At 56.2% G+C, this 14,052-nt stretch overlaps 2 protein-coding genes across 6 annotated transcripts; one reads left to right on the forward strand and one right to left on the reverse strand.

Annotated features, from left to right (window-relative positions):
- Positions 1–27: 27 nt before the first annotated feature.
- On the forward strand, positions 28–6,156 carry MRTO4 (MRT4 homolog, ribosome maturation factor). Of its 5 annotated transcripts, none has more exon segments than NM_001243715.1 (8): positions 28–98; positions 2,293–2,351; positions 3,256–3,359; positions 3,921–4,002; positions 4,288–4,355; positions 4,596–4,747; positions 5,365–5,441; positions 5,535–6,156. In NM_001243715.1, coding segments are annotated over 8 exon segments (726 nt in total). In that variant the 5' UTR covers positions 28–70; the 3' UTR covers positions 5,691–6,156.
- Positions 6,157–6,403: 247 nt separating this feature from the next.
- On the reverse strand, positions 6,404–13,837 carry AKR7A2 (aldo-keto reductase family 7 member A2). Its single transcript, NM_001243822.1, is given in 7 exon segments — positions 6,404–6,849; positions 8,153–8,282; positions 8,869–8,968; positions 9,219–9,315; positions 10,116–10,220; positions 10,397–10,584; positions 13,504–13,837. Coding segments are annotated over 7 exon segments (1,110 nt in total). The 5' UTR covers positions 13,832–13,837; the 3' UTR covers positions 6,404–6,687.
- Positions 13,838–14,052: the final 215 nt, after the last annotated feature.

Below are 14,052 nucleotides of genomic sequence, written 5' to 3' on the forward strand. Positions count from 1 at the left end.
CCCAGAGGCCCCCGCGCCACCGGGGTCCTAGCAGGCAGCACCGCCTTCCGCCGCACGTGGCTGCGACGCGATGCCCAAATCCAAGCGCGACAAGAAAGGTGGGCAAAAGGGGCGTTGGGAACGGTGGGGAATTCGTAGGCTGGCTGTCAGCTACAATGGGGGCTTTGGTGGGGGGGACGGAGAGGGACGCCGGGAGGCCCGCAAGGAACTCCGCTGGCTCGCTGCGAGCTGGGATGGATGGGGGCTTCCGGGCGGCGGGAGCATGGGAAGCTTCGGAGGAGGCTGGAGCCTGGTCTAGGCAGGGAGCTGAGACTGCTTTGCCTGGCCTTGAGAGCTTTTCCAAGGCCGACTGGCCGGGAAACAGCCTCTGAACACCCGGGCACCACCCGATCTCGCTTCTACTGCAGCCCATCTCTCTTAAGCCCTCCGCGCTCCCCCCCAACCCTGGTCGCTTGTACGTGCTTGAAGTTGCTTCTGCCTGGCAGGCTTGTGTGCCGTTCTTTGTGCGGCTGTCTTTCTCAGATGGCAGTCTGTAGGACACCTTCCTTTGTCATGGTGCGTCTTTTTCACCTTGGCTGTCTAGCATATTCGTTCAACAAATTAGAGGCCTTGTACTCTCTAGGCGTTGGAAGATACAGCAGTTACAAGGAAGGCCTAGAGCCTTCAGCCAGCTTAACGTTTTAGTTAAGGGAAGCATAACCTCCCAAAAGACCAAAAACCGAATCAATAAATTTAAGTTGTAATGAGTTTTGTAGAGTAAAAGTAAGATAAAGAGAGGTTGATACTCTTTTGTACAATGTGACCAGAGAAGGTCTCTGTTGAGGGAACAGATGAGCAGAAACCCAAAGAAAAGAAATAAGCAACCCGTGGAGTTTACCTGCGAGGATGGTGTTCCAAGGAGAAGGAACACGAAGTGCAAAGGCCCTGAGGTGGGAGCGTGTTTAACGTGTTCTAAGGTCTAGAGGCCAGTGTGGCTGGAGCAGAGTGAGCTAAAAGGAGGAAGAGAGAATTGGGCGAGTGTACAGGGCTTGAAAGGCCTTTACAAGGAATCAGTTTTCACACCTGTGTCAAATGGGAGACAAGAGCCTGAGCGGAGGAATGATGGGGTGTAACTACACTTCTTAAAAAGATGACTCTTGGCCTTCCCACTGTGGCTCAGCGGGTCACAAACCCAACTAGTATCCACAAGGATGCGGGTTCAATCCCTGCCCTCACTCAGTGGGCTAACTATCCGGCGTTGTTGTGAGCTGTGGAGTAGGTCGAAGACAGGGCTTGGATCTGGTGTTGTGGCTGTGGCGAAGGCCGGCAGCTGCAGCTCCACTTTGACCCCTAGCCTGAGAACCTCCATGTGTTCCAAAAAAATCAAATAAAAAGTAGAAAGATCACCCTAGTTATTGCTTTGTTGAGGATAGACCAGGGAAGGCAGGGGCGATGGGCGAGGGTGGAAGCAGTGGGACCAGCAGTAATCCTAGAGAGTGCGATGCTGGCTTGGTCCACAGTTGTAGCAGTAGAAATGTTGGGAAATGGACAGCTGTGTTTTGTTTACGCTCCTACACTGCATTTGCCCCTGACCTGTGTGTTTCCCTTTTTGGATGTGTGCTTTGTGAAGAGGGATTGGGAGTGCCAGGTAAGATGAATAAGAGGTGGCCTCCTCCCAGAACCACGACTTGGCCTTTGATTCTCTGTAAGAGTTTGTGAAATGACTAGGTTCTGTGGCAGGAACCCTGGTCAGATCTGGCAAATGCCAAACCCTTCCAGGTAAGGGGCAAGTTGGGCCCCAGCTGTTGTCAGAGTAGAGCTGCTTGTCCCTCCCTAGAGAGGCACGGCTGCATCCACAGATCCAGACTGTAGGACAAGGTGTACAGAGATCCTGTCCCCAGACTGTCCTTCCACACCACAGACCAGCCATAGATGGTCTCTATGCGCCATGGCCAAGAGCACAGAGGGACCTGCCTCAGCCAGTGGGCAAGGTCTGCCCCTGGAAGCGCCCCCAGAGCGGGGACATGCCCTGCCCCCACACCTCAGCACGGGTTTTTTAGTTTCACCTCAGAGGGGCTGAGGAATACCAGCTGGTCTAAGGAAGACGACACATGTGAAGAGATCGCCAGGCTCGAGCGTAGGCGCTCTGGGGACCCTGGGAGTAGTCTTCGGTGCCAGAAATGTGGCCACCAAAACCTTGCTGCCTTTCTTCAGACTGGCTTGGTCCAGCTGGGCTACCAAAGGGGAGAAGAAAATGAGTGTCTAGGACATCCAGATTTGTCACTCATCATCTCTTTTTCTTTTATGTGTTAGTTTCCCTAACCAAAACTGCCAAGAAGGGCTTGGAACTGAAACAGAACTTGATAGAAGAGGTAAGAGCTTGTTCTTTTTGTTTTTCCAGACCCAGTATTTGGTGTATAAAGGTGGGCATAGGGCTGTCAAGGAAACATACTGTTTTTTTAAAGAAAAAGAAAAAAACTCACCAGGTGCTCTGATCCAGCCTCCTTTTCCTCCAGCAGCAGCAGCAGCAATGAAAACGCCCATAGTGGTGGTTTCCAGCTTTGGTTGAACTCTTGCTGTGCCCTGCACGGCACTGTCTCATAGGTGAAACATCCTTGTGAGGTACATGCTGGGTGGCCTTAGTGCTATTTTGCTCTCTGATGACTGAAGCTTACAGAGCTTGGTTCAGTCCACCCAGTGTCAAAAAGCCAGGGGTCACCAGGTGTGGATACATGCACCAACCCACTGTCTGCACTGCCTCGGGGCTGCAGGCTGGGCAAGAGCGGGCTCTCCTGCACAACGATGCCATCTCCTTGAGACTGTTTCACTGTGGCTGCAGCCAGCAACGTGCGGCCGGCAGGGCCCATGAGCCGACTCCCCTTAGGAGTAAATTACAAGGCTATGTATGTTTCCACATAGCAGGAGAGCCTTCCTCCTGTAGCTGAGGTTCTAGGTTGTCAGCAGTTACTGGACAGAGCAAAGAGCACTGGTCCATTGCACTGCTGGCCATAGGAAGTCGGACCTGGGAAGAGTGGGATCTTGACTGGTGGCTCCATGTCCCCTGCACTTGGCCAGCGTGCCTACTTTGTGTCAGGGCAGCCCCGGTGCTCGGTGACCCTGGCTTCGGTAGCAGAGGTGAGGGGGAGCCGGCCTGCTTAGAGGCTCCAAACGTCCGTGGATGTGAGAGCCCTAGAGCAGACCTTCCCATCTGAGGCCAGAGGATCGCCCAACCCCTGCCGCCCCTTGGACTCCAGAGTCCCATGAATTGTCCCGCAGCTGCGGAAATGTGTAGACACGTACAAGTTTCTCTTCATCTTCTCCGTGGCCAACATGAGGAACAGCAAGCTCAAGGACATCCGCAACGCCTGGAAGCACAGCCGGTGAGCAGGCAGGGCACGGCGGGCCTGCGCGCCGAAGGGACCAGGCTGTTCGCAAGGCACAGGGGCGGTTAGTGACCCTGGGGTACCTGGGTCACCAGTGGCGCCTTAATAAGGACACGGTGTCACACCCCTGTGTGTGACAGGGTGTGAAGAGCACTTGTTAACTGTTAAATCTGTTCTTGCACAGGGATGGGGTGGGTGGACTTGGGAGTTGTTCAAGGACTGTTTGAGCAGTGAGCCCCCCAGGAGAGGGGGCTCCCCTAACCCTGAGGTCTGGTCCCTTAAAGAACACCCCGCCAGCTCTGGCTTAGACCATTAAATGGGCCTCTTGCATACATCGAGACACACTCAATGGCCTGAGACAGATTACTGTGCGTGTCCGGCTCTGTGCAGGAAAATAACAAGAGGGACAGCAGGCGGGCTGCATGGAAAAGTGGGAGCCTCTGGGCACACCTCCTGGTACAAAACGGCCTGGCTTGGGCTCCAGAACTGGAGCTGGTTTGCACTTAACTGGGGAGAGGGCAGGACAGCTCTTTCATGGACCCCTCTTTTTCTCTGTAGGATGTTTTTTGGCAAAAACAAAGTGATGATGGTGGCCTTGGGTCGGAGCCCATGTGATGAGTACAGAGACAACCTGCATCAGGTGAGTGTCCCGCCCTCGCTGGGAGGGGCCAGGGCCAGGCTGTCTTCTCTCCTGCCCGTTCTCATGTGACACCCACAAGCCATTGGGGCAGGGCATGGGGTGGTGTCGGCTTAAAGGCCTAAAGCATGGTTCTCCTTTAACCTCCAGACCCAGCAAGTAGTACCGCCCTTCTCCAGCTGTAACCAAAAATGTCTCCAGGTGTTGCCAAATGGTGGGGGGGCAGCAAAACTGTCCCCAGTTGAGGGCCACTGCTCTCCTGTGACCAACCCTACTTTGGTTTTGTAGGTTAGCAAGAAGTTGAGGGGTGAGGTGGGTCTCCTTTTCACCAACCGCACGAAGGAGGAAGTAAACGAGTGAGTGCTCGAGGGAGGCGGCGGGAAGGAAAAGCTGGTGAGGTCTCCGGGGAAGGAGAAATCCAGGCGCATCAACTAAGAACTGGTTCTCGGATCCCTGTCACTGAGTCTTTATTCTCTCCAGCTCAGAGCTCCAGGCTGAGCCAGGGAGGGGGTGGCGAGGCCCAGGCGGAGGCTGGCCTCAGGCAGGCAGGTGGCTGTCAGAAACAACCACCCCCTCTCACTTCTCTTTCCCCTCAGGTGGTTCACGAAATACGGGGAGATGGACTACGCCCGAGCAGGGAACAAAGCAACGTTCACCGTGAACCTGGACCCGGGGCCCCTGGAGCAGTTCCCTCACTCCATGGAGCCTCAGCTGAGGCAGCTGGGCCTGCCCACTACCCTCAAGAAAGGTACCCGTGGAGGTCCTGCCATGGCCCCGGGGTTAATGAACCCAACTAGGGTTCATGAGGATGCGGGGTCGATCCCTGGCCTCACCCAGTGGGTTAAGGATCCAGCATTGCCGTGAGCTGTGGTGTAGGCCAGCGGCTGTAGCTCCTATTCACTCCCAGGCCAGGAACCTCCATATGCTGCGGTGTGGCCCTAGAAAGATGAAAGAAAGAAGGAGGGAAGAAAGGAAGGGAAGGGAAAGGGAGGGAAAGGGAAAGGTACTTGGAGGTCCCTAGAGCAGAAAGGACACAGCTTAGTGGCCAAAAGTCCCCCCACCCAGCCACTCCTTTCTGGCTGAGTGGGTTTTTACCCACCTCCATCTTCTCACATGAAAATGAGGCTGAGTGTCCACCTTAGAGTTGGGGTGAACGTGGACAGGAACTCAGAGCCAGAACACAGCCATTTAGGAACAAGGAAGAAGGTCACTGCCCCCCCCCCCAGAAAAAAACCCTCCCAGGCAGCTGAGCCCTCACCGACGAACCCCTGCCCAGTGGGTGCTGGGGGACAGGGGCACCACCGTGCCTACAGCTCTGCACAGGCCTCTGTGCCGGGGTGACTGCTTGGGGGCCCGTCTCTGCAGGTGTGGTGACCCTGCTGTCAGACTACGAGGTGTGCAAGGAGGGCGACGTGCTAACCCCAGAGCAGGCCCGCATCCTGGTGAGTGCGGCATCCTCGGGGTGCGGCGGGCGGGGCGCAGACACCACCCACCACGCTGGCTCCTCCCCAACCGGCTCCTTTGGTCTCTTGCAGAAGCTCTTTGGGTATGAAATGGCCGAATTCAAGGTGACCATCAGGTACATGTGGGATGCGCAGTCTGGGAGGTTCCAAGAGATGGGCGAGGACTTGCCAGAGAGCGCGCCAGAGTCGGAGGAGGAGTCAGAGGAAGACGACGACGACGACAGCTGATGGGCGCCTGGGACCGCCCCGCCCATCCCAGGTCTCAGCCTGACGGGACCACGTGGGACTGCCGCTTCCTCTAGAGGGAGCAGCGTTTGTTCTGTGGATGAAGACGCAGGAGGGTGACAGGGACAGGCTCTCTTGATAAATAATAAAAGCTTTTTGGCAGGGTGTCTCCCTGTAGACAGCAAGAGGGACTTCGCTTGGGAAGAAAGCCTCCGGACTTGTTTGGACTCCCAGGATTTTGTTCACATCAAGCCAGTTTCCAGCACTGGCTCCTGTGTGACCAGGCTAGGCTTCTCTGGCCCTTGGTGCCCCTGGCTTGACACTGGGATTTGCAGAGGAAAGCAGGTGCCTGGCCACCGCCCCTCTTCCTACCCCTTCTCCCACCCCCTCCCTCCCAGACCAGGGCCGAGGAGGATCTCGGCAATGACCAGAATAAAGCCACTGCTGAAACCCAGCAGACAGAAATGTCCCACCGCATCCTGGGGGCTTATTCTTCTGCTTGGGACTCTGGCTGGTAGCTTGTGCCCAGAGCCTTCTGTTTGTAAGCAGTGAGGTAGTTCCGAGGGAGAGATGGTCTGCTTTGGGGTACGGGCCTCCCTCCTGTCGGGTGTGGAAGAGTGAGGCACTGCTGGCAGGTCAGGCTGCACTCACTGCTGTACCCCTTTGGCAGGAAGCCCCCAGGCAGGGTGAAAACAGGCTGCAAGCAGTCAGGGAGATGAGTTTGTGGGGTTCACTCTGGGCCTGGGCGACAGCCAGGTCAGGTGCCCGCTTTATTCAGACAAGAAATACCCACGCATGGCTCAGCCCCAGCCTTCACACATTGTGAAGGTAACTGAGAGTGAGGCAGGAAACTAGAAAAATAATGCAGGCTCCAGAGCGGGGAGAAGAGACCGGGCAGAAAGACTGTGCTAAATCAGCTTAAGGCAAAGCCCGGCCAGTGTGAGAGTAGACAAGGGGACAAAAAAGGAAGAAACCCTGGCAGCCTGAGCCATGCTGGGGCCTAGCGGAAGTAGTTGGGACATTCATGGGCAACCATGTGCCAGGCTTGGTCAAAGGCCTGCACCACAGTGGGCTCCAGGGGCCCACCCTCTGTGGCCGCCAAGTTCTGCTCCAGCTGCTCCAGGCTGGACATGCCCAGGATGACAGCGTCCCCATGGTCACCCTGCGAGGGGAGATAGACGTCAAGACACTAATGCACCACAGTGACACCCCCCCTCCCAAGCCTTGCCCCTGCCACGACTTGGGATCTGATTTTTTATTTAGACCCCACGTAGTTCTAGAAAGCACTCAAGGTGCCTTCCACAACTGTAACCATGTGACTCCAAACCCTGTCTTTGCTCCTGCTCATGCAGACCCAAGCACAGAGCCCAGTTCTGCCACTCAGCAGCTGCATAAACTTGGTTTAGCTACTTAACCTCCTTGAGACTCCAATCTTCTCAATTTTCAGCATGATGATGGGAATGAGAAGTGATGTAAAGGTGGAGTTCCCGTGGTGGCATAATGGGATTGGCAGTGCCTCTGCAGCCCAGGACGCAGGATCGATCCCCGGCCGTCACAGTGGGTTAAAGGATCCAGTGTTGGAGTTCCCCTTGTAGTTCAGCGGTTAACAAACATAACTAGTATCCATGAGGATGCGGGTTTGATTCCCTGGCCTCGCCCACTGGGTTAAGGATCTGGTGTTGCTGTGAGCTGTGGCATAGGTCACAGATGTGGCTCGGATTTGGCATTGCTATGGCTATAGTGTAGGCTGGCAGCTACAGCTCTGACTTAACCTCTAGCCTGGGAACTTGCCATATGCCACAGGTGTGGTCCTAAAAAGACAACAAAAAAGATCCAGTGTCACAACTGTGATTTAGATCTGATCCCTGGCCAGGGAATTCCATATGCCATGGGGCAGAAAAAAAAACAAACAAAAAAAAAACCCAAAAGAAGAATTGATGTAAAGTACTTAGCTCCCATTTATTGAAAACCTGCTGTGTATAGGCCAGAAACTGTGCAACTGTGTAAGGCTGAAGCTGGAGTAAAGTTTTAGCCAGGAAGATGGGGAAACTCCAGCTCCCATCAGAGGAACAGAACCAGTGGGCTAAATCAGCTTAAGGCAAAGCCCGGCCAGTGTGAGAGTAGACAAGGGGACAAAAAAGGAAGAAACCCTGGCAGCCTGAGCCATGCTGGGGCCTAGCGGTCAAATATGCTACATTTCTATCCCCTTCGGAGCTGTGTGAACCCCACTTTGCTCATCAGTAAAACTGTAATAATCACACTTCATTGGGCCTAAGTAACAAGGCCACATGGACAAAGCCTTCATACAGGGCCTGGCACTTGGGTAGCTGCTCAGAGCCATAGGAATGCTGCCATGAGAATGGGAACAGGAATCTCAGAGGGGAAACCTATCTAGAAATCACCTAAAGGTCATTCTGGTTCCCCCAGGAGAGCAGAAGCGGGGCCTCCAGGGGCAGCTGGCTTACCTGGAGCTGCGAGTGGTGGTACATCCACCGCAGGGCAGCCGAGGTCATGCTGGGGGCACTGGTGCCATAGGCAGCCTGCAGGGCCTTCTCCACCAGGGCAATAGCCTTGAAATGGTGCTGCTTCCAAAACCTAAGCAGGTGTCAGTGGTAGCACAGGGGTCAGGACCATTGGGTCACATGGGGGGCCACAGCCAAAGAGTCAACCAGGGCAGCTGCGCCCAGCCCACCCCTGCAGCACAGAGGGGCCGGTGTCCCCTCGAGCAGTGGGGCTCCTGCTTTATTGGGCAGCAGAACCACCCAGGATGCTGGCTCGCTCACCAGGGATCTCAATGACATCTTTACTCCTAAGAACTCAAAGTCTGCCCTTCCTTCACCCTGACAAACAGGCAGCTAGTACCGGGCCCACTCGGCACTAGGCCTCCTGAGCCTCATCCAAGGCCCTCGCTTTCCCCCTTGGCAGGTGACAAGCATTTCTCAGGGAAGACCTATGACCTGGGAGACCTAGTCTAGTTCCAGGGCTCCTCATTCCTCACAGAGGTTCCAAGAGAACAAAAAGAGACCTCATAGATGGTTTCATGATTTCTCTAGGAATCAAGAGAGGTACGTCCAGGCAGCCAGGGAGGCCTGGAGCCCCCAGCAAAGCAGCCTTGAACATCTCCATTTCAGATGGAGGGGACCCCTTCCCATCTGAGCCATCCTGACTTAGCCCAGCTCACCGATTCCTGTAGATTTCAGCCCAGCTGTTCCCAAAGAAGCGGCCCAGGGGTTGTTTCTCATCCTTGTCCTCATACTTGTACTTGCCGGTCAGCAGGCCCCCTGCAGGAAGGCTGTGATCAGATCCCCGGCTCTGCTCACAGAGGCTGCTCTGGACCAGAAGTGGGGTCAGTGGGGTGGGTGGGACCCAGGAAGGATGGTGGACCCAGCCCAGCTTCTGTCCAGCCCCTCCCTGCTTCCCAGGTGTGGGGTTAGGTACCCCTGGGTCAGAAATAGGCAGAAACAGGGTCAGGAATGCCCTCCCCCCCCGACCCAGGGGTGGGGGGCAGCCTGTCCCCGCAGTCGCCCATACCAGCCAGAGGGTTGTAGGCGTAGAACCTCAGTCCAAAGTGTTTGAGGCAGGGGAAGAGCTCTGTTTCCACCTGCCGGGTGGTGGCGTTGTACATGCCCTGCAGGCAGAAGGGCCAGGTGGAGAGAGCGCATGGGGTGGGGAACACCGGCCCTCTTTAAAAACCTTCAGTCCAAACCTGCCCAAGGGGAGTTCCCTGGTGGTGCAGTGGGTTAAGGACCTGGTGTTGTCACTGCTGTGGTGCAGGTTTGATCCCTGGCCCGGGAAATTCTACATGCCGCGGGTGTGGCAAAAAAAATACCGAAAAACACACACACACACACAAAACCCGCCCAATCACTAGTGGTGGCTGGGGAATGGGGAGATGGTGCTGGGTCCCAGCAAAGGACATGGGACTAGATACGTCATTCCACAAAAATCTGTAGGAACCAACTGTGGGCTGGACATTGAGTTCCCAAACACTAGTGGATCTAGTAAGGTCTCTGCTTCCAAGAGACATTAGAGTCAAGTTAAGAACAAAGACAGAAAACAGGTGATCACGTGAAGGTGGGTTCTGGGATCAGAGTCAAGTCTCACAAATACTCATCACCATCGTGGGAATGATTAGGTCTGCAGACTGGAGGCCCGCTGGCCTGCAGGGACAGGCTTCCGGAGGAAGAGGCATCTAACGAGGCCCGGGCCCTCCTTCCAGGGAGAAGGGGCAGGAGGGCTCCAGGCTGACAGGCAGAGTAAGAGGCGAGTAGCAAGGGAAGCCAGACCCAGAGATGGCAGGGAGCCACCTGCAGGCTGTGAGCAGGGGAGTGGCTGCTATGGAGATGGCACAGGGGCAGTGGGAGGGACAAGAGTGCCCAGGATCAGCAGGGGCCCTGGACACTCAGGCCCCTGCAGCCCCGGCCTCACCTGGTACACGGTAGGCAGGATCCAGCCGTTGCTCCTGCACAGGGTACAGATCTCGGCCACCTCCCAGGCAGCATAGTTGGAGAGGCCAAGCTCCACAAACTTGCCCTGCAGGGCAGAGACCAAGGTCAGAATCCACCCCAGCCCAGGACACGAGGAGGGGGAGACTGGGCTGGGGACCCTGGGAGAGGGCTCTGTCCCTAGCTCTGCTCTGGGACAGCCCTGGAGCTTCCACTCTCCTGGGCTATGACAGGCCAAGGAGAGGGGCAGGGGGACTGCGTCACCTCCTGGTGCAGCTGGTGGCAGGCGCGCAGCGTCTCTTCCACGGGGGTGCCGTGGTCAGGTGCGTGTAGATAGAAGAGGTCGACCCGGGGGCACTGCAGCCGCTGCAGTGACGTCTCCAGCTGGGACCGGAGGCTGTCGGGCTTCAGAGACCTTCCTTCCCAGGGATTGGCTTTGGTGGCGATTTTCACTTTGCGAGAAGAACATAATGGTTAAGAAACTTACTCTAACTGCTTACTAGCCATGTGACCCTGGCTAAATTGCTTAAGTCCTCTGAGTTTCAATTCTCTAATCTATAAAATGGGGAGGATGACAATAGAACTGTCCTCAAAAGTAGGTCATGGGGATCAAATAATGTTTTGTGTGTGGTTCCCAAGGTTCACAGCTATCACATTATCTGTCACCAAACTGCTGGCTGTGCCAAGCCTTGTCTCAGGGGCCAAGTACGCAGAGATGAACGAAACATATTCACCTCTGCCCCCCAGAAGCGCAGAGTCAAGAAGGTGAGGTTATGTATGATACCGAAGAGCACAGAGCCGAGAGAAGGCCAACCCGGGAATTCCAGGATGGGCTGCCTGACACCCACTCTGCCCCCAAGCTGAGTCTCCACAAAAGGGTCACAGCCACCAAGGAAGGGCGGGAAATACATTCCAGAGGGTGGGACCTTGGACAAAGCCACAAAGGCCAGAAAGCAGAATGTGAAGGGCCAGGCCTGCCATTCTGAGTTGTAAGAGCATCAGCTCCAGGCAGGGAGCAGTGGGACAGGAGATAAGAGAAGGGGGCACAGACCGGATCCCTGAGGGTCTCCTCAAATACCAGCACCCAAAGGTGTTATGACTGAAGAGTCATCTGGTTTACTCTGGCTACAGCATAGACAGGTTGAGGGCACAGGCCTGGGCAGACAAGGAAAGAGGCGGCTGCAAGAATTCAGGAAAGAGGTGCAGCTGCTGCATCTGAGCCCTGACAGGTCAGTTTGAAAGAGAGGTAGAAGGTAAATCCAGCTGAAGGCGGTACAGCTTCCCCCTCTCTTCCAGGCTCCCGGCAGCGTGCACACTCACACATCCAGTGTAGACACACTCCCCACGAGAACCAGAGTTCTGCCATGCAAGCAGCTTGGAAATGCTTTTATAGGGTGCCAGGGAGTTCCCCCCAAAGCATCTGTGTAGCTCCAGGACACAGGTTCAATCCCTGGCCTTCCATAAAGTGGATTAAAAGATCTGGCGTTGCCGCAACTGTGGGTCAGGTAGCCTTGGAGCAGCCAAAAAGAGAAGAAGAAGAAAAAAAAGACACCAACTCTCTGGACTCTGTACTTTCCATACGTGGCAAAGGTGAGTCAGCAGTTCCGAGCGGAGGGAGTTATCAGATCACTCGGACACCAGAGACACCAGGTCCCACGGCTTTTTAATCCAGATTTTCTCCATTCCCCACATTTCTCAACCCCCCTGCATTCTTTTGGGGTTTTTTGTTTGTTTGCTTGTTTGGTTTTTTGTTTTGTTTTGTTTGTTTGCTTTTTAGGGCTGCACTCATGGCCTATGGAGGTTCTCAGGCGAGGGGTTGAATCGGAGCTACAACTGCCAGCCTACACCGCAGCCACAGCTACCCTGGATCTGGGCCGCATCTGTGACCTACACCACAGCTCATGGCAACACTGGACGCTGAACCCACTGAGTGAGGTCAGGGATCAAACCCGCATCCTCATGTATACAAGTCAGATTCGTTTCCGCTGCGCGCCATGGCAGGCACTCCTTAAACCCCCTGCATTCTTGGTGTGAACTTTGCCTCGGTCCTGACCTGAGGACTTTGATTCGGTGGCCTCAGAGCAGGAAGCAGGGAAGGGCTGGAGGACAAAAACCAATTCAGAAACAAAATCTTCGTTAGCAACTAGAAGCAGCTAGGAGAACTAGAAAGTGTGGGTCCGAGATGCACATTCTCCATCTCCCCCAAGCCCTGAATCAAAGGAGGACTCAGAGGGGCCCCAACAAGGGCTGGAAAAGAAGAGCCTCAGGTTGGAAAAGAGGAGGCAGGGTGTGTAACAGCAATAGTGAGGCATTTCCAATGGCATTAGGCTAATAAAGGACTGTTCCTCCACACACAACTCTCCACTCAAGCCACACTTGCCTCCTGGCTGTCCTTCCACACAGCAGGCACTTTGCATTTCCAAGCCCAGTCTTTGCACAGCTCTGCCCTCAGCCTCTCATGCCCTTTTCTCTCATCTCTGCAAACTACTGTTGGTCCTTTAAGCCCAGCTCCAGCATCCTCTGAGTCTTCCCAAGTGCCTCTTCCTGTCCCCATCCACCCTCTTCCCCCTAAAATTGCTTCCTCTTCTGGGCTCCCCGACAATCATTTGCTTCAATGTTCCCTACTATCCTCTGAGCTCTTTAAGGGTGGCTTAGTCACATTCCCTCCTGCAGGCCCCTAAGAAGCCTGGCACAGGGCTATAGGAGTGGTTACCCGCTCCCTCCCCACTCCCTACGTTTTACCCCGACATCCCTGCTCCCCCAATCCAGCCTAGGGCAGGACTGCAGCTCTCCCTGAGAGGGCCAAGGAGAACAGTCAACTGAACCGAGCAAAGTCTAGGAACAGATCAAAGACTGGGAGAAGAAAAGTTGCTCGGGGAGCGCCTAGGCGGGGAAAGAAGGGCAGGAGAGGCTAAGAAGAGCGCTTGGACACAGGTTATAGGCACCTGGCAGGGCTGGAGGTGAGTATGGAATAGTTCTGGAGAGGAGGGCGGCAGAAAGGTGCACAAAGAAAGCAGCGCGGGTAGGAAGCGAAGAACTTGATCAGGTTGAGGGTAACACACCTGGGGGTTACAGAGGTGCAGCCTCCAGGGGAAGGTGAAGAGAAGGGGAAGGTGGTCAGGACAAAGCGCTGCTCAGCTATCCAGGCCTGGATGTGCAGGGGGCTTGCAGAGCGGTGGGGGGGGGGGGTGTCACAGAGCTGTTGGGTGGCCAAGGGAGGTCGGCGCCCCGGAAGCGGGGACGAAAACTGCCGGTCCTGACCACGGCCCGTGAGCTTACTGGGGTTGGGTTAGCGTCCTGCTGTTGCAGGGTCTGAATTGCAGGGTTCAGTGGGGAGGACCAGGGGTGGGGGCGCAGGCGCCAGGAGTTACCTCTGCAGTCGCCGCCGCCCAGCCCGAGCCCCAGGCCGCCCAGGATGCTCTCGGACTGGCCGTCGCTGTACATGAAGGCAGTGTCCAGCTCAGTGTAGCCGCGCTGCAGGAAGGCACGCACGGCCGCGGCGCTGGCGGGCGCGTCCATGCGGCGCCCCATCTCCATGGTGCCCAGAACTGTGGCGGGTCGGGCTGGGGAGCCCGAGGTGGCCCGCAGGGGCCGGGACATGACGGCTGCGCTAGCGGCGGGGCGAGCCTCGGATTGTCTGGGGCGACGCGAGCTGCGGACGGCAGCACGAGCCACGGCTCGAGACACGGCGTTCAGCATGAGGTCGGCGCCTGCGCGCTGGGGTGCCTCGAGCCCCGCCTACCCACGGCGGGGGAGGAGCCCCGGGAGCCTTAAGGGAGCAAGGACAAGCGCCGCTGCGCCCCCCCACGCACGCTCGGCTAGCGCGCCACTCCTCCAGGGACCGTCCACAAAGTGCGCGGCTCCAGAGGCGGAGCCGCTCAGCTCCCAGGCGGGGAGGCGGGAGGAGGGAGGCGGGGGCC

This window comes from Sus scrofa, chromosome 6 (genome assembly GCF_054392235.1).
Source record: "Sus scrofa isolate SSC_HxYL_T2T_F1_AM1 chromosome 6, Sscrofa_HxYL_maternal_Yorkshire_Landrace_v2.0, whole genome shotgun sequence".
Taxonomy (NCBI): Eukaryota; Metazoa; Chordata; class Mammalia; order Artiodactyla; family Suidae; genus Sus; species Sus scrofa.

Bases quoted from the DNA above. Each gene is read 5' to 3' on its own strand.
- MRTO4 (XM_084958187.1), top strand. From the start codon at position 3,310: ATGAGGAACAGCAAGCTCAAGGACATCCGCAACGCCTGGAAGCACAGC. The intron at 4,356-4,595 runs GTGAGTGCTCGA...CTTTCCCCTCAG, and splicing joins ACGAAGGAGGAAGTAAACGA to GTGGTTCACGAAATACGGGG. The intron at 5,442-5,534 runs GTGAGTGCGGCA...GGTCTCTTGCAG, and splicing joins CAGAGCAGGCCCGCATCCTG to AAGCTCTTTGGGTATGAAAT.